This window comes from Vicugna pacos, chromosome 7 (assembly GCF_048564905.1).
Source record: "Vicugna pacos chromosome 7, VicPac4, whole genome shotgun sequence".
Taxonomy (NCBI): domain Eukaryota; kingdom Metazoa; phylum Chordata; class Mammalia; order Artiodactyla; family Camelidae; genus Vicugna; species Vicugna pacos.
This window is the reverse complement of record NC_132993.1, coordinates 19,102,526-19,126,585: the sequence shown is the minus strand read 5'-3', so window position 1 is coordinate 19,126,585 and position 24,060 is coordinate 19,102,526. Positions and strand designations below refer to the sequence as shown.

The following is a 24,060-nucleotide window of genomic DNA, read 5'->3' as shown; positions in this document are numbered from 1 at the left end:
TTGTTTTGTATTGTGTTGGCTATTCTGGGTCTTTTGTCTTTCCATATAAACTTTAGAATCAGTTTGTTCATATCCACAAAATAGCTTTCTGGGATTTGTTTGAGATTGGATTGAATGTATAGATCAAGTTGGGACAGTTAACGATACTGAACTGTATATCCATGAACAATAGAATATCTCTCCATTATTTATTTAGATTTTCTTTGATTTCTTTATTAGAGGTTATAATTTTCCTTATGTAGATCTTACACATATTTTGTTAGACTTATTCTCAAGTACTTCATTTTTTAGGTGCTAATATAAATGGTATTGTGTTTTTACTTTTAAATTATAATTGTTTATTGCTGGTATATAGGAAAGCAGCTATATTTTGTGTATTAACCTTCTGTCCTGCAGCCTTGCTATCATATCTTATTAGTTCCAGGAGTTTTTTTGTTGATTCTTTGGGATTTTCTGTATAGACAATTATGTCATCTGTGAGCAACGCCAGTTTTCTCTTTCTTTTCAATCCGTATACCTTTTATTTCCTTTTTTAGTCTCATTGCATTAGCTCAAACTCCCAGAATGATGTTCAGTAAGAGCACTTAGTTCCTGATATTAGGGAGAAAAATACAATTTCTCACTATTATGTTAGCTGTAGGTTTTTAGATGTTCTTTATCAGTTTGAGGAGGGTCCTTTCTGCTTCTCATTTGCTGAGATTTTTAATTATGAATGGGTGTTGATTTTCTGAAATACTTTTTCTACATCTAGTTGATATTATGACTTTTCTTCTTTAGCCTGTTGTGCTGGATTTCATTAATTGATTTTTGAATGTTGAATAAATCTTGCATGTGTGGAATAAATACCATTTGATTGTGATGTGTAATTATTTTTATACGTTGTTAGATTTGATTTTCTTGAGAGAATTTTTTATAATTTTTTTGAACTTTAGTTTTATTGTTTTTTGTTTGTTTGTATATTGTTATTGTTGTTGGGGGGTGGAAATTGGGTTTATTTACTTCTTTTTCTTGTTTGGTTTTTTTAATGGAGGCACTCGGGATTGAACCCAGGGCCTCATGCATGCTAAGCAGGCACTCTATCAGTTGAGCTATACCCTCCCCTCTGAGAATTTTTGTATCTATATTGTGAAAGTTATTGGGCTGGAGTTTTTCTTGTAATGTTGTTATCTGGTTTTGGTAGTTGAGTAATGCTTGCCTGACCAACAGGAAGTTTTGCACTTTGCTTTTAGTTTCTGGAAGAACTCATAGAGACTTGCTATCATTTTCTTTAAATGCTTAGTAGAATTCACTAGTAAAACCATCTGGGTTTGGTGCTTTCTTTTTTGGAGGATTATTAATTGTTATTTTAATTTCGTTAATAGTTATCAGCCTGTTCAGATCTGTTTCTCTTTGAGTATTGGTAGTTTTGTCTTTCAAGGAATTGGTCCATTTCATCTCTTACATTTTTATAGAAATGTAATCATTTGAGTACATTTTATTAACCTTTTAGTATCCAAGTGATTTGTAGTGATGACCTCTGTCTCATTTCTAATATTAATAATTTGTGTTTTCTGGTTTTTTTCTTGATTGCATAGCTAGAAATTTGTCACTCACTAGTTTTTCAAATAGGCCGCTTTTGGTTTCATTGGTTTTCTCTTTTCATTTCCTATTTTCAGTTTCATGGATTTTAGCTTTTTTTTTTTTTTTTTTTTACTATTTTTCTTCTCTGTTTGCTTTATACTTAAATTGTTCTTCTTTCTTTAGTGTCCTAAAGTGGAAGCTTAGGTGATTGATTTTAGATCTATCTTCTCTTCTAATATGTGCATTCAGTGCTTTGCTTTGGCTACATCACTCAAATTTTGATGTTTTGTTTTAATTTTCATTTAATTCAATATAACTTAAAACTTATATTGTGCCTTGACCCATATCTTTTTTTAGAAGAGTGTTGTTTACTCCAGATATTTTGGGATTTTCCACCTTTCTGTTAATGATTAAGTTTCATTTACTGATTAAATTTAATTAATTAAGTTTAATTCCTTTGTGGTCTGAGAGCATACTTTGTATAATTTTCTGTTCTTTTACGTTTATTAACACGTGTCTTATGGTCTTTCTTGGTGAATATTCCTGTGTAAGCTTGAGAAGAATGTGTGTTCTGCTGTGTGGATAAAATTTTCTATAATAATTAATTAGATCTAGTTTTTTGATGGTGCTGTTAGATTCAACTGTATCCTTGCTGAGTTTCTGCCTGCTGAATCTGTCAATTACTAATAGAAGGATGTTGATGTCTTCAGTTATAATAGTGGATTTGTCTTTTCCTTCTTGCATTTCTGTCAGCTTTTCTCTCAAGTATTTTGACACTTTTTGGGGGTGCAGACAAATTAAAGATTGTTATGTCTTAGAGAACTGACACACTTTTCATTATGTAAGCCGTTCCTTATTTCTGATGATTTTGTTTGTTCTTAAGTCTTTTGCCTGATATTAATATAGCTTCTTCAGCTATTTTTTGAAAGCACAGTATATCTTTCTCTATTTCTCTACTTTTCATCTATCTTTGTCTGTATTTATGGTTGATTTTTCTTTTATATTGACATAGTTAATACACTTTATAAATTTTTGCTGTACTGTTGAGAGCTGCAGTATTCAGTATTACTAGACGCTTATAGGAACTTAAAATTGATTTTCAATTAAATTAAAAATTTCAGTTCCTCAGTCACATTAGCCACATGTTAAATACTCAGTAAGCCACATGTGTCTAGTGGCTATTGTATTAGACAATGCAGATATAGAAAATTTTCGTCATCACATAAAGTTCTCTTGAAAAGTATTGTTATACCATCTATCACATTGCTATTAGCATTATTTTGTAGAAATTTTGCAACTTGTTTTGTATTTCTCCTTTGACCCAATAATTTTTAATAGAATTTTTTTCACTTGGGGCTTATTTTTTGATTCTGATGTTTTGTTTTGTATTTTGGTGCTTTTTAAACTTTGTTAGTAAAATCTAGCATTAATGTGTATTGTAAACTATGATATTTTATTACAAAGTACTGTTTTATTTTGCTCTGAGTTTCATCTTGTCTGAAATTAAACTTGAACCCTGCTTTATTATTATTTGCATTTGCTTGGTCTGTCCTTGCTAATCCTTTTAAAATATATATGTATGGGCTTTCATTTTAAGTTTCTAGTGCTTAAACGAGTTTTGTTTTACAGTAGTTTTGGAAGGAAGAACTTCTGTAGGCAGAAGGGATGGACAAGTGTAGTTTTTGAGCTTTGAGTTCTGTCACTTGGACCTCTGCCCACGTAGAATATGAATCTTACCTTCCCTGAAGGGTTGTCATTCTTTATGCTTTGCTTAGTTTATTTTCTGTTCCCTGCAGTTTCTGTTCAGATTGCAAATATTCTCTTTCACAAAGAGAATATTTGTAGGACTGTTCTGAAATCCTCTTAGGGTCTAAACTCAGCATTTTATTAATGTTCTCAGGCCCCCTTAGAGATTTCCTGCCTTCTTTGCATTTACCTTATAGCCTGTGAGGACATTATTTGACTATCCAGTTCTCAGATTTACATGGTTAGATTCTTTCCTATTGCTATGATTTTGAACTTGTTAGTTCCTTTGTGAAGAATTAACTTTCCTTCATTTTTACATGAGTGGACCCTTCTAATTAGCATAATTAGCATTTTGGGAACCACCCCAAGTAAAAGAACTCCCCTGTCCTAGCGCAGCTTCCTGTTTATCTATTTTATAGCATTTATCACAGTCTGTAATTACCTTGTTTACAATTGTATCTGTTTACTTTCTGCTACTTCTCATTTGAACATTAGCATCACAAGTGGGGATCCTGTCTATCTTTTATATCATTATATTCCCGGAGCCTAGCACAATGTCTGGCATATAGAGATCAGTAAATATTTGTTGAGTAACTCCAGCTTATTGTTAGGGCCCCCACTTCACCATGCTCCTGTGTAAAAATTGGGACTTTTTGGTGTAAAAGTTGGGAAGTATTTGGAAGCTAGTCTTACCTTTTACAGTATGTACAAGTGATTTTTGGAAGATCTCTAATTTTTGTAGTATACTCTTTAATGCTCTACAGCTGTGGATATTCAAAATTGATTTACTTAATTTCTGTTTTGCATTTTGAATAATTTTTTTTATTGTATGTTTTTGTGTCACCTAAATTTTAAACTGTATACATTTATTATTTATTAAAAAGTAGATCATAATCTCCTTGGCCACTGGCACCTATTTTTGCACTTTTTTATGGTGTTACCCCAGCAGGGTGTTCACATATAATGGAAGCTCTGTTATACTCAATGGATTGTGTGTTGTTATCTACTGCTGTGTAGGAGGAGGATTATACATGATACCTTGAATGAGGGTTGTGAAATCTTTTAATAGAATTCTAGAATGTTAACATGGCCTCATGAATGATGTTTCATAGAGTTGTGCAATGCAACTTCCCTAATTAGAGCTGGAAGAAACTTGACACCAAGGAATTCAACTTTTCCTTTCACATTGCAGATAAACAAATTAAAGCCCAGAGAGTGTATGCAGTGTGCTTATTGTTATCTAACCAAATAGTCTCCAAGCTCCATGGTCTTAATGATTTCTAGTCAAAGCTTATTTCATCTAGATCCGTTTTATCACATCATTCAACATAAGGGCACAAATTTTAGTAGTGTTTTAAAACCACCTAAAGGAAAATATTTTCAAGTTGAATCCATCCACACTCTTGTACATACTCTGCTTGATTGACTTCTTCACATCAAAATTAGAGATAGCTTTTGAGTATCCAAAACTCTTGCTTTAAAATCAACTGAATTTATTGGTAAGTATCTGGAGCATCCATTAGCAGAAAAAAATGTTAAGTGCTCCTTTTTTTTTTTTTTTTGCCCAAGTGCTGCTTTTTATGTTTATTTTAACTGTTTTTAAGAACAGCAATTTAAAAGGTACTGCCAAGCAGGCTTAGGATTTAAGTATGTTTAATCAAAAAAAGATCTTTTAATTTGCTGACTTGAACCTAAAATGTCCAGTAAATTATCTTCTCATGATGAACTTGAATCGTTTACTCCTGACATTTAATTGGTAGTGTATATAGATATAATACAGTAAAAAATTTACAAAGTAGAGATCTATAACTTGGAAACACTTAACATTGTATTCCATATTTCAATTGCCCATGTGTTTCACTATAATTTTTATAGCCCTAGTAGAAGAATTTAATTACAACTTTGCCTTTTTAGTCTATGTCTAAGAGACTTAATGTTGCTCATTTTTAGTACCTTCAGTTTTCATTCTGCATTGATAGAAATTAAAAATGTACATTTTAAAATTAAATTAACTCTGGTGGAAAAAGGAGGCCATTTTAGTTGTCAGTGCATCTCCTTTATTAATTCTTTTTGACCAGTTCTCCATTGGTTGTTACCTGCATTTTGCGTTTTATGTATATTTTAGAATGGCAGATATTTAACTTAACCTTAGTAAATTAATCCTCTAATATTTGGATCATATAGTTTCTATGCTAAACTGTGTATTCTGTAACATTTTTTTTGCTTGTCATTTATTTTTCCCAACAATAGTTAAAATGTTAAAATTAGTCGTGGAGTACCTAGAAGGGTGTTTTGATCACATTGTTTGGTTGCCAGAAACAGAACCTCCTGGCAGCTAGAATTGAAAAGCCATCAATTTCTATTCTCTCTTGTTCCCTGGAATCTCTTCTATTTTGTATCTGCTACATTCTTATGTTGCTACTGACTGACTTCTTTCTCTTGTATCTCATACTTATTCTGTATATCTTTTCTCTGTTACATTGATTCTGTTCACTTATACATTTTTCTCTCTTATAATTTTATTTTCATACTGGCCCTTTCTACCCCCTATCATAGGTCACTAGCTAGCTTAGATTAGCTGTCCTTGAGATAGTTGTAAGGGAGAGTCACAAGTGCAAAATATCACTCTCTTATGATTGCTCCTTCAGCAGAGGCTGTGGATGTTTGTAGAATGCTAGCATAGTGGCTGTGCTACTGTTGATGAAGAGCTAATGTTAATGGTCACTGCCCTCAACTAGTTTCTCTTTTGCCTTGCAGGAGAGTGGAAATGGGTTGCGGGAAGGAACATCTAGGATGGAGAATTAGAAACAATCTACAGTTGACTTTCAGCTTTTAGGGATTATCTGTCACTTAAAAATTTTAAGAGGCAATAAGTCTTTATTAGTTGCTTCTTCATCTCCTTTGTCTTTAAAGAGAAAAGGGAACTTGAGCCTCATTTGATCATCTGATGATAATGTAGTGATTTTGCCATAAGTATGGAAAATTTGTTGTCATCTCAACCATTATATTTTTACAATAATTTTTAATGTTTATTATAAAAATCTGAATATGACAAATGTAAGAGAATAAGTAAAACCCCTGAAGGATATTTATGCTTCATTTTGGCTTTTATTTGTGCTTGCTTTATATAATTTGATATATTAGATCATACCATACATGCTTATTAATTTAATATATAAAAATATATCTATATATGTAAATAATAGGGATTTTAGAACAGTAGAATCATACATGCTTCTTTGTAGTTTACGTTTCAGAAATCCTCCAAGTTAACAGGTGTAGTTCTGAAGTATTCTTTATAATTGCAATATAATATTCCATGTTATATATTTTTATAATTTATTTAATCATTTCCTTGCTACTACAAAAAATATGCTGCATTAAACAGTGTCATGTATGAGACTATACATAGATTTTGCATATTGGTGATTTTAGTTTTATTGGTTAGATTTTGAGAGTGCTAGGTGAAGGAATATGTACATTTAGAATTTTAATAGATGTTGCAAATTGACTTTCCATCAAGGTTGGAGTAACGGACATGTTCACATTTTCTCCTTGATTTCCTGTTAAGTGGGGATTTAATTTCAGTTTGACGGGTGAAAAAAGATATGTTAATTGTTTTCCCTGACACAAATCATATACAGGGATTTAGAAAAAATTTTTTGTTGTTGTTTACTAGCCATTTTAATGACTTTTCATTGACATGCATTCTGCTCATTTTTCATTTTGTTCATCTAATTATGGTTTTTTCACAGTACAAAATTTAAACTTTTTTTATAATCAAGTAATTTTTTTCTTTTACAGCTTCTGTGTTTCTTGTCCAAAAGATCTAACACTTTTGGTTGTACATATTGGCCCTTAAATTTTTTTCCTAAGGTGTTTATGTATATACGTATGTGTAAATCTTTAATTTGGATTAATTTTGTTTATGATGTTAGGTAGGGCTTGACTTATTTTCTTCCAGCAAATATTCAGTTGGATATAAGCATCATTTGAATATGAACTATCATTTCCCACTGAAGTAAAACATCATCATCAAACAAGGCTCATCTCATCTAAACAAGGCTCAGTTTCTCGGGTTTTGTTTCTCAGCTGTTGATCTGTTCCTATACCAGTCCCTACTGTTTTTAATTATAGAGGATTTAAAGTGTTTTAAAAGCTGATAAAATGATCTATCCTCTTTTTTTTTTTTGAAATAAACTTTCTTGGTTCTTTTTGTACATGTATTTTTTTTTTGAAATAAACTTTCTTGGTTCTTTTTGTACATGTATTTTTTTTATGCATACTTTTTGTATTGTGTACTCGTTGGGTAAAGCTTCTCTTACTTCAAATAGTGGGCAGTGTGGCAGTCTGGCAGTCTTTGTCTTATGGCTTTTGGTATACGATTTCCTATGTCATTAGTTCTCTGTAGGTCACCACGAAACACCTCTCAGCAACTAGATGTCCTCAGCTAAGAGGGCAGGTACATTCTCATCTTCAGGAATAAAAGCTCTCTTGAAGCTCTTTGTGAGCCAGGGAGACTAGTCTATTGTAGTCATAGGAATGCTCATTTAGTTGATGCCTTTCTCTTGGGGAAAGAGACGTCCATGGATCTCATGGTCGTCATAAGGCTAAGCCTTTGTGATGATTCTTAAAGTTCTGGTCTGGCCTTTTGTCACTTTCTGGGCTTAGGAGAGGTACTTCATAGTTGACTTAATGTTGGGACTGGAAATCATCGAGAATATCTTCAAGCTTCTATCTTTTCAAATCCCCTTAGACCTCACCCCATTTCTGGTCTGTATTGTTTTTTCCTTTTCTTGCTGGTTTTTGTTTTTGTTTTTGTTTTTAAGTATAGTTGATTTACAACATGATATATAATTTTCAGGTGTACATATTTCTCTTCATTCCAACTTAGTATAAGCTTTAAGTTACAGTTAATAAATAAGGGTTAATATACTCTATGCTTTGATGGATCCACATTAACTTATCCTTTTTAGTGTTGTTTATTTGTGCATATTTATCAAATATTTATTAAACACTTTCTGTTTAGCAGCATTTAAGATTGAAGTTAGGCATATGAGGATGAATACCACCCAGTCTGTCTTCTCAGAAGCATTTTACATAGGTTTTCACTCCTTTGTTCTTAAAATATTTTCTTCATTTCACATATACACTTTCTCTGTTTTCATTTTCTTCATCTTTGTCCCTTCTCAGTCTCTTTTGTTTGATCTTTCTCTTCTGGACCCCCTAAATTATGGACCCCCAGAGCTTAATCAGTCATTCAGCTTGTCTTCTAGCTCCATTTTACTCCCTGAGTTATTTAACACAGTGTCATGGCTTTAAATTTTTTAGTATTTGATATACTGATGTCTCTAAATATATATTGTTTTCAACCCTGGCATTTCCCCTTGAATTTCAGCCTCAGATATCCAACTGCTGAATCTCTGATGGGCTATTTAATAGGCATTTCAGAATTCACAAAACCACAACATATTGTAACTGTTTGCTCCTTTGACTTTGCATTTAGTGAGCTATCTGGTCATGTTTTAGATTATGACATGCCTTGCTCTCTCATGTCATTCAGGTCTGTTTCTCTCCTACTTTGCCTTATTTTTCTTCATAATACTGTCATTCCTTATCATTACTTTGACATTATATAGATATTTGTTAGTTTTCTAGATGCTGAGAGATGTTAATCTGCCGTTTTTGTCAGTTTCTTCCCATATTTACTGCATTTAACAAAAGAATCATTAAAAACTCACAGTCATGGCTTGGACTCTGTTATTTTATAGTTACTGTTTTCATCCAGTTCATATTTTTTCAAGTTGTTAGTTTTAATCTTTACCTGTTGACTTCTTTGATCCCCATTAATACTTTAAATTCCCCCTTGTTTTACAAAGGTTGCATATGCCTTATATATCTTTTATCTGTCATGAGTTACTTTGTTATTGTGTTTGCCTTCATGTAATAGTAATGTTACTACTATTTAATCAGGCCAAAGGATATCTTATTACTATGTTATTTTAGGCCATTTATATGTATGGCTGTATTCAGTTTGGGGTTAACATTGTCATTTTATTTAAAATTTTCTGTTTTTAATGTGTACTGCTTTCATTTAATCTTTTCCTGCTTTTTGCTATTTTTTTTGTTGGTATTTTGTCTCAGATAATTTAGAATTTCTGTAGTATGTTTTTATTCTAAACTTTTGTATTCTTGAATCTCTCTTTTATTTAAATCAATTTCAGGAACATTATTACTAGGAGCTATATGTCATTTGACCTCTCCCTCCCCAAATTTATTACACTTTTTGATTTTTGTGGTCCCAACTTATTATAGTTAACAATATATTAAATTTTATCTCATGCTTTATAACATTAATGTCAGTTTTTTTGTTTTGTTTTGTTTTGTTTTTTACTAAACTTTAGTTTTTTAGCTTTAGCTTTTAACCGTACTGCAGTCTTTATTTAGAGTTCTTATCTTTATTGTTTGGTAATTCATTCTTACTGAAACACACTTTTTTCTGATTATGTAGATGAGTTAATTTTAGAATATTTGAAAAGTATAAAAAAGCACAAACAGGAAAAAAGTCACCATAATCTCACCATTGAAAACAACATTAACGATTTGGTATATGTTCTTTGTCTTTTCTCCTCATGCATGGGTATTATTATTACTTATAACACTTGATTCATCATATGTGTATTTGTGAACTACTTTTTCCCTTCACTCACGATGTAGTGAACATTTTCAACAACATCAAAGTCAGGCTGTAGAATACATTATGATTACATGGTATTCTGTAACACAGGTATATCCTAATTTGTTTAATGCATCCTTTGTTGTTAGACAATTAGATTGTTTATGGTTTGCTATTATAAATTGTACTATGATGAATGTGGATGGTTTACATCCCCTGGATTATTTTTTAGGTTAAATTCCAAAAAGTGGAATAATTCTAAGGCTGTATAGTGTGGTGATTAGGAACATTGGCTTTGGAGTCAGGTTGCCTTACTTCTTAGTCAGATCCTTCTTAGGTGTGTATACTTAAGCAAATTCATTTATCTCTCTCAGTTTCTTAATCTGTACATTGAAGATAATAGTTTATATATGGAAAGCACTTAGACCAGTGTCTGGGATGTCGTAAAAGCTCAGAAATGTTAGATGCCAACATCATTGTTGTCGTCATAGCTGTTGTCATTATCATTTTTTACTTAAAATGATATGCATACTTGAAATGTTTTTGATATATATTATATCAAAATTATCTCATGAAAAGTTATATCAATTTGTATTTCTACCAGCACAATATGAGAGTGCCATTTTACCTGCTCTGGCCAACAACTGAGATTATGATTAAAACTTGTTTTTTTTGAGAGTGTCCAATTTTATAGGGCTAGTATATGTTTTTGTTTTAATCTCTAAATTTTGGTTATTACTCATTTTGAATGTTTCGGTTTTGCCCATTTTCATATGAGGTTTTTATGTTTAAGTGCTCTTTAAATATTCAGATTTTAATTAACCCTTTGTGTTTTATGTTGTCTATATTTTTCTATTTGGTTGTTTGTCTTTATTTGTTGGAGGTCATTTGTTTGAGGTCATTTTGTGTATTAATGTTTTACCTTTATGAGATGTGTGTGTAAAGGTAATTCTTTTCCTTTTAGTTCTGCGTTTATGCCAGTGGATTTTTTTTTTTCTTTTGGTTGGGGGTGGTGCGGAGGTTTACTTATTCAATTATTTATTTATTTAATAGACGTATTGAGAATTGAATCCAGGACCTTGTGCATGCTAAGCGTGCGCTCTATCACTGAGCTATATCCACCCCCTCTAGTTCTGCCTTTAAAAGAAATTCATTCACTTACCTTTTTGACATTTATTAAGTAACTCTTCTGTGACACGTATAGATTCAACTTTTTAAAAATATCCTTTTAATTTTAGGTTGATTTCAGATTTACGGAAATATTGCAGAGGTGGTACAGAGTTCCCATACGTCCCTCACCTAGTTTCTCCTCCTGCTAACATCTTATATGACCATGGTACATTTGTCATGACCAAGATACCAACAATGATGCATTAGTATTACCTAAACTCCACGTTTTGTTTGGATTTCATTAGTTTTCCCAGTAATGTCTTCTTTCTGACCTAAGATTCCATCCAAGGTATTACTTTTTTTTTAACATTTTTTATTGATTTATAATCATTTTACAATATTGTGTCAAATTCCAGTGTTCAGCACAATTTTTCAGTCATTCATGGACATATACACACTCATTGTCACATTTTTTTCTCTGTGATTTATCATAACATTTTGTGTATATTTCCCTGTGCTATACAGTGTAATCTTGTTTATCTATTCTACAATTTTGAAATCCCAGTCTATCCCTTCCCACCCTCCACCCCCCTGGTAACCACAAGTCTGTATTCTCTGTCCATGAGTCTATTTCTGTCCTGTATTTACCAAGGTATTACTTTTAATTATCTTGCTTCCATACTCTCCTCTGGTCTATGAACGTTTTTTGTCTTTCCTTGTTTTTCATTGTATTGAGTTTTGAGGAGTACTGCTCATATATTTTGTTGACTGGTCCTTAATTTGAATTTGCCTGATGTTTTTCTGATTGTTATACTGCAGTTATTATCAGTACAGATTCAGGGATGTTTATACTTTGGGTTCTAATCCAATACTACATTATTTATTTTGTTTAAATTATTTTGGCCATTCCTTCCTTCATTCTTGGCCATTTATTCTTTCATTCTTTCATGTTGGCTCCTCTGTGTCCCTTTGACATGGCCCCTATCTTTGTTGTTGTTGTTGTTTTGAACATTGCAAGATGCTCTAGGCTTATTTTCTGAATTCCCTGCTCTAACCCAGCATCATTTACTTCTCCAAGAATCTCCATTTTCTTTTACTGGACTGTGGTGTGTAGAAACCAAGATTTGGTGTTGGGTGTACTCACTGCTACTGGGGTAACACTGCTTCTAGTCCCTGTAGTGAACAGAGCTAGGAAGTAAACAGAACTAGGAATATTATTTGTGTCAGTGTGCATGTGTGTGTATGCACACACATATAATTACTTCTGAATCTATTTCTGTCTATATTAAGCTAAATATGAGTTCACACTGATGTCTCTGACTCTGTTTCAGAACCGTTGGGTTCATTCCAGCCTCCTTCTCTTTGCTTTTTTGTAACTTCCCACTCCACGGTGAGAAGCTTAACTCCTGTCATCCACCATCCATTTACTTACTTGTTCGTCCCCTGGTATACATATAAAGTGTTTCAGAATTAACTTGTATCCTTCTGAAAAACAACTTTACCAAATAAAGTACAGTTTTTATGGATGGTTTTATTTGTCTTTAGTCTTATAGTTTCCAGTGAAAGCACCATCTTTCAAATATCAGTTATATCAGTTCCTTTTTTCACTTATAGTTCTGCTTTTGACACTAGGCTTAAAAGACCTTTTTGATCCAAAGATTGATTTTATATGTATTTATATGGCATTTTATTTACTACTAGGTATTTTATTACTTTATTTACCTCAAATTCCTAAATGTAACTGTAGTTCATTTTTTCACTTGATGTGAATAGAGCTGTATATATATTTTTTGCTTTTCTCAGTTATTTAAAATACTACCTTTAATCATATTTTAAAATCTTACAATTACTAGGCATTTTCTATGTTTCTTATTCTGTTTTGTTTCTCTTCTTGTTCAAGTTCCAGCTATTATGTAACTTTGTGTTAATTTCAGCATCTGGTAGATTATTCCTCTTTTTGCATATTTGTGTTCACTTATTCCTTTAATTAATCACTGTAATTTCCTTTTCTTTATTTCAGGAACATTTTAGTGGATAAACCAAATGACCAATCTTCAAGGTGGTCTTCAGAGAGCAACTACCCTCCCCAGGTAAGATTATGCATAGCTCCTGGTACCATTTAAAAGTCAAATTTTAAATAGGCAGGCATTTAATTGATATCAGTTATCTTGAGTTCATTAATAGTTTATTCACTCTTTGAAATTGTGAGATAAATTTTTATTTCCTCTTTGTTTAAATTTTGGAAGAATTTTTATTTCATAGGCAAATACAGTGTGGTATTTGATGCAGCATAGACTATACTTATGATTACTGGAACATTTAAAATCTAGGTTATATGTTTTCTGGATTACTAATGATGCAAAACTAAGTTTCTTGATCTGTTCTGAAGAAAATGTTAACTAAAAAGAACTGGGTTAAGGTGCTGTTAGTGTTCTGAGTAGTAACTGTTGGGAGTACTGATCCGAGCAGAGATTGTGACTTTTACTGCACTAAACTGAGGTCACTGTGTAAATATTAAAGAGATGTTAGTAAATTGAACTTTAACCCAATGATTCAGTAATTGCCTTTTGGGGAAATAAACTTGATATAGTTTGTTATTTTACTAAAGTAGTATATTTAGATGACATTGGGACCATGAGCCAAGTTTTTCCTTGACAAATGGTGTCTGAAGTCATCTGAATTAAAAAATAATCATTTTTCAGTTATATAATTTCAACATTAACATGTATTGTGTCCATATCCTTGAGGAAATTAATGCTCTGATAGGGAAAGCAGATGGGTAAATAAAAAAATTTTTTTATTCTAGTGTAATTCTTGGGAACCTAGTCTCTGTATTTATTTTTCCTTTTTAATTGTTTTTGTTTGCTTGTTTGTTTTGCTGTTTATAAACCTTTTTGGATCACCTGGTTTTTAAATGTTTCATTGCAAAATATACATCCAAAGATATATACTTACATGTATAATATAAAGAATAATAAAGCAAATACCCGTTTCCTTGTCAACCATCTTTAGAAATGGAAAACTACTACAACCTTTGAAGTTTCCTGTGAGCCCCATCTTATATCTGTCCTCTAATCCTACCCCATTACCTATTGTTTCATATTTTGTTAAGTGTATTCTCATAGTATTATATATGTATATGTTTATAAAATACCCTGTGATTTAAGTTTTGTATCACTTTTACTTTATATAAATATAAATAGAATCACCCATGATACATCTGTGACTAGCTTTTGTTTGTTTATTTAGCATTATGATATAATGTTGCTGAGTATAATTGCAGTTAGTTTTCACTGCTGTTTAGTATTCCAGTGTATGAATATGCTGAAATATATTTATCCACTTTTCAGTTGGTAGGCTTTTGGATTTTTTATCACTTTTTTTTTGCTGTTAGGAACCAGGTGCTGTGAACATTCTTGTAGGTTGTTTCCTGGTACATGCATACAAGAGTTTCTCTAGGGTATATATCTAGGTGTACAATTGCCAGATCATAGAGGATATGTATGTTTAATTTTTATCTGGTAATGCAAAACTGTTTTTATTAAATGGCTGTGTAATTTATATTTTAACTGGCAGTGTATGAAAGTTGCTGTGCATTGTACTCTCCCCATTATTTTTATGGCTGATTTTTAGATTTTGTCGGTCTCGTAGATCTTTCATTGTAACTCATAAAATTAGGTTCCTGCAAGCATATTGTCACAACATTTTCATCAACCAATCAGTACATAATGTTGCTTTATGTGTGTTTCTGTTTTAAAGATACCTTACTTTAAATGTATCATTTATTCATTAGCATTGAACTCACAGCCAGTAATAGTACTGTAACTCTTGCCTGAATGAAGTGTATATAATACACTTATCTTCTCTGTAAAGCACATCACAACTTGCGTTCAGAAACACTAGACAGCACTTTAAATTTGGGGACCATTTTATCTTTTTTGAGGGGGTGGGAGAGAGGAAGTAATTAGGTTTATTTATTTATTTATTTATTTTTAGAGTCAGTACTGGGGATTGAACCTAGGACCTTGTGCACACTAAGCATGTACTCTACGACTTGAGCTATATACCCTCTGCCTCTGGGGACCATTTTAGACAGTGAAATATCAACAGGAAAGCACAAAAACATTTTAAAATGTGGTGCTAAATATACCACAAAAAGAATACTTTTTTTATTATGAAAGCTGAAACAAGAAAGTACAGGGTCCCTTGTTTGACCATAGCTAGGAGAATGTGCACCAGGCAACTTAAATTTTTTACTGCTTGGTACACGTCCAGGAATGACTGTGAGTATTGATTCTGATGTTACAATAAATGTTAGTGAGTAGGTGAATTTTCCAGTACAGAACCCACGAATAATGAGGAACAACTGTCCTGTAACTACCAATTCATTTACCATATTTTGAAGATTAGAAAGAAAGGAAAAGAGGACTCTGAAAAATCAAAATCATTGTGATGAAATTTTAGGTCCTGAGGGCCTTTTCTTAAGAATCTGCTTTGGATATAGCGTTATTCTGTTTGGTTAATTGTTTCTTCTGGTTTCAGCAACCAGAAGCAGCTTTGTGCATGGTGGACATAGCTTAAAAAACAGGCACATTAACAGCAGGTTGACAACTGACAAAGTGTCATGAGGGGGAGGACAGAAAAATCTAAGCAACAAATAGAAAGCTAAAGTATAACATTTAGGACGTTTTTAGTGCAAAGGTAGATAATACTCTGTGTTTCAGTAATTGTTAGGATAGTGTTTCCAGTAAATTTTCTGCAGTAATGAAAATATTCTGTAAACTGCATTGTAAAATATGGCAGCTGCTAGCCACAGGTGGTTATTGAGTACTTGAACTAATGCAACTGAGGAATGAATTTTAAAATTTTATTTAATTTAATTTAGATTAAGTAGCCCCAGGTGGCTAATGGCTGTGTATTAGACTGCACAAATCTAAGACATCACAGTTGTTAGGATGTACTATTTGATTCTTGTAGTAAATGACTTGTCAGTAAGAAATTTTAATTATATTTAGTATATGCAGCTTAAGCAGATAAGGAAGTTATTAGTATAGTTATCTAGAGAGAGGTGGAAATCAAACTTAAAGCCCCTCAGCTACTCTTTTTTTTCCTAGAATGAGAAAGGACTGTATGTGTATGTATGGGTCCTAAGATGTATGGCATATTTTGACAATGACACCTAGAGTGAATGAACCCTAAACACTACTGTCTAAAGCTCATATTGGAGTATGAGTGGGATAGGTAGAAATACACATATTTTTCTTGTAATATATGTTGGTTATTTTTTCAGATGACTACTAAGTTTCAGGACATAACTACTTGGATCTAACTACTTAATTAATAAAACTGTTGATGTTCTTTTGACCTTGGATGCTGTATAAGTCATGTATTGATGTATAGCAGATTATCACAGAACTTAGCAGTTAAAGAACAAACATTTATTATTTTACCCTGTAACTGAGATCAGATTCTGGCTCAGGAGGAAAAAAGAGTACCCATCTATAGGAGAATGCTAGAATACATTGGAATACATAAAGAAATATTGTCTGTCATTTAAATAAAATAATCTGGCTTTATACCAGTTGACTTGGAGGAATTTCCACTATTCCTCCAAGAAAAACATGATACAGAGAAGCATCTGTAATAAGATCCTACTATTGTTACCTGAGTAACAACTCTCCTTCCCTCACCAATATGTATGTATGTATATATGAATATTTGTATTTGAAACAATGAGCCCAGGTAAAGATATGAAAGGATACACATCTGGTTGTTGGCATCAGTTATTTAAGAGAGGAGGGGGTGCAGGAGGAAAAAGAAATAAAACAATCATTTGAAAAAGTTATTCCTATTTAAAAATCAGATGTGATATTCAAATTATGTAAAGTATGTCTGTGTGAGTGTGTGCATAGAGTTAAACTGAATCATCATCAGAATGGTGGTGGTTGTAGCAGGATAATGGAATTTAAGTGATTTTAAAATTTCTTTTAAATTTTAAATTATACTTTTATCTTTTGATTCTCATTTTCATTTTGTTTTTTTTAGTATTTGAAGATTCTTTTTTAAATATTGTATTATTGAAGTGTAGTTGATTTACAATGTTACTTTCAGGTGTATAGCAGAGTAATTCAGTTATATATATTTGCATATATATTTTTTCTTTTCGGATATTTTCCCATTATATGTTTTTATAAGAAACTGAATATAGTTCCCTCTGCTATACAGTAGGTCCTTGTTGTTTATCAATTTTATATATAGTAGTTTGTATCTGTTAATCCCAAACTCCTAATTTATCCCTCCCCCACCTTTCCCCTTTGTTGACCATAGTTTTGTTTTCTGCATCTGTTTTGGTTTGTAAATAGAATTTGTATCTTTTTTTAGATTCTACATATAAGTGATATCATGATATTTCTCTTTCTCTGACTTACTTCGCTTAAAATGACAGTCTCCAGGTCCATCCATGTTACTGCAAAGGGCATTATTTTGTTCTTTTTTATGGCTAAATGGTATTCCATTGTGTATATACACCACAGCCTTTTTATCCATTCATTTGAACCTTCTCCCACATCACATATGTTTTACAGAGGTTACTGATACTGTCATAGAAAACATGTCTTTCAAGATGACTGGGGAATACCCCAGGGTTGGTTAAAATGTACAGGCGGTTAAATATGTCTTGATAATCGCTTTAAGAAAGATTAGATCATATATAAGTTCCTTCTGAGATAATTTAAGCAAAAGTATGATATTAGGTAATAGTCTTTGCTTTCTGGGGCTAGAAAGGGCAGTTAAAGTTGTTTAACAAACAGCAGGCATTCTGCTTTTGTATCTAAGCAGGTCAAAGAAACTTTAGTGATTATTTAATACAGTTGGGGTGTATGTATGGAGGGGTGTGTGTGTGTGTTATAACTTTTGCAGTGCACTCAGGTTATTCTTTTCTGTTGATGAACCATAACAAGAATATTATAGGAACAAGAGTTAGTTGAAAAGTGACTAAGAAACATTTAGAAAATATATGCATTTCAATGTAATTTCAGTCTGTGGAACCAGGATACCAGTTTCATTATGCTATTTTGTACAGGTTTGTGAAAAGAGCATTTTATGTGTTGAGTAGTACATTTTTATTTAATGTAATTTACATGTAGTAAAATATCTGGACCTTAAGTTTACAGTATCCATTTGAAAAATACACACACCAACATAATTCATACCCCTATCAAGATATAAAATATTTCTATCACGTCAAAAAGATCCTTTCTGTTCCTTACCAGTGACTCCTTAACTCTCTCACTCTATACTCAGAGACAACTGCTGTTTGAATTTCTTTTGCCATAGGTTAGTTTTGCCAGTTCTAAAATTTAATATAAATGGAGTGAGAATATATATTTTTATATTCTTTTATATGTGGCTTTTTATACTCAGAATTTTTTTGAATGCCTGTCCATGCCATTGTGTGCAACAATATTTCATTTCTTCTCATTACAGAGTAACATTCTTTTCTATTGATATACAACAGTTTGTTTATCCATTTTCACTTTTATGGACATTTGCAATGCTTCAGTTTTTGGTGATTATAAATAGAGCTTATATAAACATTCTTTTATAAGATTTTTAAAATAATACGCTTTCAGTTATTTGGGTAGATATCTAGAGATAGAATTACTGTATCATAAGGTAGAGATGCAGTTCACCCGTGAATAACGTGAAGGGGTACCAACTCCCACACAGCTGAAAATCCGTAAGTAACTTTTGACTCCCCCAAAATATTACTAATCTTCTACTGTTAATCAGAAGCATTACTGATAACATAAACAGTTGATTAACACGTATTTTGTATGTTTAATGTATTATATACTGTATTCTTACAATAAAGTAAGCTAGAGGAAAGAAAATGTTTTTTTTAATTTTTATTTTTTTATTCAAGTATAGTTGATTTACAACATTTTAGGTGTACAGCAAAGTGATTCAGTTATACATATATATAATCTATTCTTTTTCAGATTCTTTTCCATTATAGGTAATTACAAAAGAAAATGTTAATACGAAAATCATAAAGAAGAGAAAATACATTTATGGTACTGTACTAAGTTTATCAATATCATGTTTATGTTGTTTGTTTACAGGATGAATTGTCTATCAGTAGCTACATCATTGTTGTCTTACATGATACAAAACACTGTAGATGTTATATGTATTACTAACACTAGGCATAAAAATGAAAAGACAAAATGTGAAAAAGAAATTCATATTTGTTTATAGGTGTAATTATTCATGCAGTGGTAATGAAGAAGCAACAGTATGATTGCTTTATGGTAGCCTAGTATAATTGATACAGTTGCTCCATGGTAGCCTACCCTATATACTAATGAATGAGTCACTTAATTTTTATGGCTTACACTATTGTAGTCATATTCATAATATGGTATTGGAAACACTGTTAACATTTTTTTGAAAACCACTCACCTGTGATAGACTGATAGGCAGTTTTTCCAGTTACAAGAGCGAGGGGGGCATACTGTATGGTAATGTAATTATTTGAAAGCAAAGTTGTAAAACAGTAAGAAGACTAACACATTAATTTTATGTAAAATGTCACTCACCTTAAGCCTATGTATGAATAGGCTATCCACTTCAATACAAGTCTTGTATATAATGTTCTACATGATAAATAGTTAAATGATGATGATAACACAAAAACATCTTATATAGTTCTTGCTTACACTTACTAGATTTTCACACAAAGACACACATATACAACAGATTTATTAATTGTATAACATGATGATTATTTACTGTTCATTAAATGGAAGTGGATCATCATAAAGGTCTTCATCCTTGTCATCTTCACGTTGAGTAGGCTGAGAGAGAGGAGTTGGTCTTGCTGTCTCAAGAGTGGCCTTGATGGAAGAGGTGGAGAAGGTGGAGGAGGAGGCAGGAGAGACAAGCACAAAGACATCATAATTTCTGACTTCTTTGCTTTTTAAATTTCTCTAAAAATGTTTCTATACAGTACCAGTCCTTCTTCCACTGTTTGATTTAGTTTCACTGTCCATATACATACATAGAAAGGTTCATGTTGTAAAAGAAGTCAAGGCAATCTGGAATAATCAGAACCCTTCTTTCTCTGATACTGTCTAATGTCAGTTTGTTTTTTGGCACTGCTTCTTCTATTTGTTTGTTTTTATTTTAGAGGGGGAGGTAATTAGGTTTATTTATTTATATGTAGGTACTGGGGATTGAACCCAGGACCTCCTGCATGTTCTTTTGTGTCTTATTCCTCATCATCTGGCACTGGTTTGGAAACACTCTATCAAGTCATCTTCTGTTGATTCATCTTGTGTGGTGTCTGTTAGCTCTTGAATTTCTCCAAGATCCATAGTTTTAAACCTTCCACCCTACCTTTTTTGCCATATCAATGATCTTTTCATGATTTCCTTATTGGCTCTGACATAAATCCTATGAAATCATGTATAACATCTGGACACAGTTTTCTCTAGCAAGAATGTGTTGTTTTGGACTTAAGGGCTTTCACATAATCCTTTCAGACTTTCATAATGTTCTCTGTATCAGGGTTCTCTTCCACAATGTTACTAATCCTTTCAGTAGAGGACTGTGTGTAATGAACCTTAAAGGTTCTAATGACCCCTTGATCTAGAGGCTGAATTAGAGACATTGTGTTTGGGAGCAGGTAGACCACTTTGACACCTTTTATGTTGTATGCATGGGGTTCTAGATATCCAGAGGTGTGGTCCAATATCAAAAGAACTTTAAAAATCACTCCCTTACTGACAAAGTACTTCCTGTCTTCAGTGACAAAGCATCAATGGAACTAACCTAGAAAAAGGGTTCTCATTGTCCAGGTCTTCTTGTTGTACAACTGAAAAATGAGCAGGTGGTGTTTATCCTTCCCTTTCAAGGCTCAGGGTTAGCAGCCTTATAGATAAAAGCAGTCCTGATCATAAAACCCCACTGTATTTGCACAGAACAGTAAAGTTAACCTATCCCTTCATGCCTTAAATTTTGTGCTCACTTCTCTTCCTCACTAATAAATGTCCTTCATGGCATTTTGTTTCCAGAATATGACACATTCATCTGCATTAAAAACCTGTTCAGGCAGAAAAGCTTCAATGATTTTCTTAATGGCATCTGGGAACTTATCTGCTGCCTTTTGGTTGGCAGAAGTCTGCTTCTCTTGTTAACTTGACATTTTTGAAGCCAGACCTCTTTCTGAAATTATCAAACCATCCTTTCCTGGCATTCAGTTCTTTAGATCTTTCACCTTCCTTTTGCCTTGAGTTGTCATATAATGACTTTGCTTTTTCTCAAATCATTAGTCTATAAGTGTGTCTTTCTTTCAGCAATCCTGCACTCACATAAAAGCTGCGTTTTCGATATGAGATGAAAAGATATTTTACAAAAACTGCAAGGTTTTTGTGCCTGCTGGCATAGCTGTAGCGATGGCTTCAGGGATTCCTTTTTCTGTTTTTTTTTTTTTTTATAATGGTCCTTATGTGAGATTCATTTATCTTGAAATGGGGGCAACTGCAGCTGCAGACCCCAATCTACGGTACAAATCGAGCAATTCACCTTTTTCATGTAATGCCCTGATTTTTCTCCGCTTTTTGAAAGTGCTTCCAGCATCAGTAGTGACACTTTGTATGGGTCTCATGGTTTTATTCAAGGTTTACAGTGTTGCACTAAACACAATAAACAATATGTGAGAACCCCTAGAAATCACTTTTTACTGATATGCAGTTTACTGGAGATGCTCACATGGAGATGATTAGCATTAAATGATATTTTAAGCATATGATCTCAATACTTGAGCTCACTACAATAGCAATAGGAGGTGGCTATGAAATTATAGTAATAATTTCATAAACACTATTGTATAGTATATACTATAGTTAATTTTAATGCTGCAACCTTACATTTGTTTAAATTTCTCTCAACTGCAAATAGCGCCATGTATAGTCTGTAAGGGTTTGTGTGTGTAAGTTTTGATAAATTTTAACTTTTTATAATAAATTTGTGTATATTTTATGGTAGTAAATGATAAAATAGACTAGTATCTATGTGTATTTAATGCATTCATGACATATCTTTTACATAAATTTTTCTGGTATTTCTAGGTTTTTTTCAAATTGTCTGTTTTTCAGGTTTTTTCAGATTTCTACATTTTTTCAAATGATCACAAATCTTTAAAAAAATTTCAAAGATATTTATTGAGAAAAAATTGCATGTAAGCGGACCCATTGCAATTCAAATACATGTTGTTCAAGGGTCAACTGTATGTTACTTTATATGAAATTATCAGACTGCCAGTTGCTTCACAGCCTCACCAACACTTGGCATTGACACACATTTTAATTTTAGTGCTTATTGTTGGTGTGAAATTATTTTAATTTATAATTCCCTGATGACTTTTGATTTTAAGCACTTCTTTCCATTTGCTTATTGGCTATTCGTTTATCTCTTCTTTGTGAATTCTTTTACTCATGTAAAAAAGTGGGCTTGTTTGCTTTTTTATTACTGAGTTATTGAAGTTGTTTGTAATATATTCTAGATATAAGTTCTTTGTTAATTATGTATTGCAAATATCTTCAAGTCTGTGACTTGCTTATTCATTTTCTTTAAAGCCAACTTTTAAACAGCTGTTAAGGTATAATTGATATACAATAAACTTCATATTTTTAGTATACAATTTGACACATTTTGACATACATGTACACTCTTGAAAATATCAACACTCTTAAAATACTAAACATATCTACTACCCCCAAAGTTTTCCATGTCTTCTTTTAATCCCTCCCACTCTTGTCCACCCCCCATCTTTAAGGTAACCACTTTTCTTTCACTGTAGAGTCATTTGCATTTTCTAGGATTTTATGTTAAATGAAAAAATACAGTGTGCATTTTTTGTTTAACTTATTTCACTCAAAATGATTATTTTGAGATTCATCCATGCTATAGTTTGCATCAGTAGTTCATTTTTGTTGCCTAACTGAATTCTCTCATACGGCCATATCACAATTGGTTTATGTACTTATCTGTTGATGGGCACTGAATTGTTTTCCAGTTTTTTGGCAATTACAAATAAAGGTACATGGAAAATTAATGTACAGGTCTTTGTTGTTTTAATTTGCATTTTAAAAATGATTATTGATATTGACCATCTTTTCATGTTTGTTTACCCCACTAAATGTTCTTTGGTGAAGTGTCTATTCAGAAGTTTTGTCCATTTTAGTATTTGGTTGTCTTATTATTGAATTTTGATAGGCTTTATATGTTATGTATATAGGTCCTTTATCAGATACATGATTTGCAAATATTTTCTCTCCTTCTGTGACTCCCCTTAGTCCCATCTTTTCTTACATCCCAATTAATTATGAATCTTCATTAAGTATGATGCTAGCTATGGATATTTTATAGATATCTTATATCAGTTTGAGAAAGTTTTCTTCTATTTGTAGTTTTCTGAGTTTGTCATCCTGAAAGAATATTGTGAATTATTGTTGTTCCACATCTTAAAACTCTTTTATGTTTCTTTGCTTCTCCTAGAATAGAGGCCAAATTTCTTAATAATGGTCACACATTACAGCTCCTCCCAGTAGGAGGTGAAGTCTTTTCCCCTGCCTTATAAATCTTGATTGGCCTTGTCACTTGTTTTAACCAATGGAAAATTCTTTAGAAATGTTATTGCAACTTCTAAGCAAGACCTCAGGGGGCCTTGTAGCTTCTGTTCTCTCTGTCTTGGGAACTCTGAAACTACTTACTCTGAAGAAAGCCCATCTAGGCTCCTTGAGAATAAAAGCCTACACAGAGAGGCACAACCTAGCTAAGTCCAGTCTCCCCACCCACCACCTCAACTAAGTCCAGTCCTTCAGCCAACCCACCAGCTGATACAGCTACATGAATGAGTCCAGGAGATGTTACTGACCTTGAACCCACAGAATCGTGAGAAATTA

The 24,060-nt window shown here is 32.4% G+C and overlaps 1 protein-coding gene across 12 annotated transcripts in view; it reads left to right on the top strand.

The window, feature by feature from the left end:
- MKLN1 (muskelin 1) overlaps positions 1 to 24,060 on the top strand; it is a 169,654-nt gene that overhangs the window by 20,616 nt on the left and 124,978 nt on the right. For 10 of the 12 annotated variants that reach the window (XR_012074266.1, XR_012074267.1, XR_012074264.1 and 7 more), the window contains exon 2: positions 13,113 to 13,182. Coding sequence is in view for 7 of the 12 variants with exons in the window: in XM_072964451.1 (XP_072820552.1) it covers positions 13,113 to 13,182 (70 nt within the window). In the remaining 5 variants the exon portion in view is untranslated. Of the gene's footprint in view, positions 1 to 8,002; positions 8,080 to 13,112; positions 13,183 to 19,147; positions 19,168 to 24,060 lie in introns of those variants that run through there. The other 2 variants (XM_072964456.1, XM_072964455.1) reach the window with 2 other exon arrangements.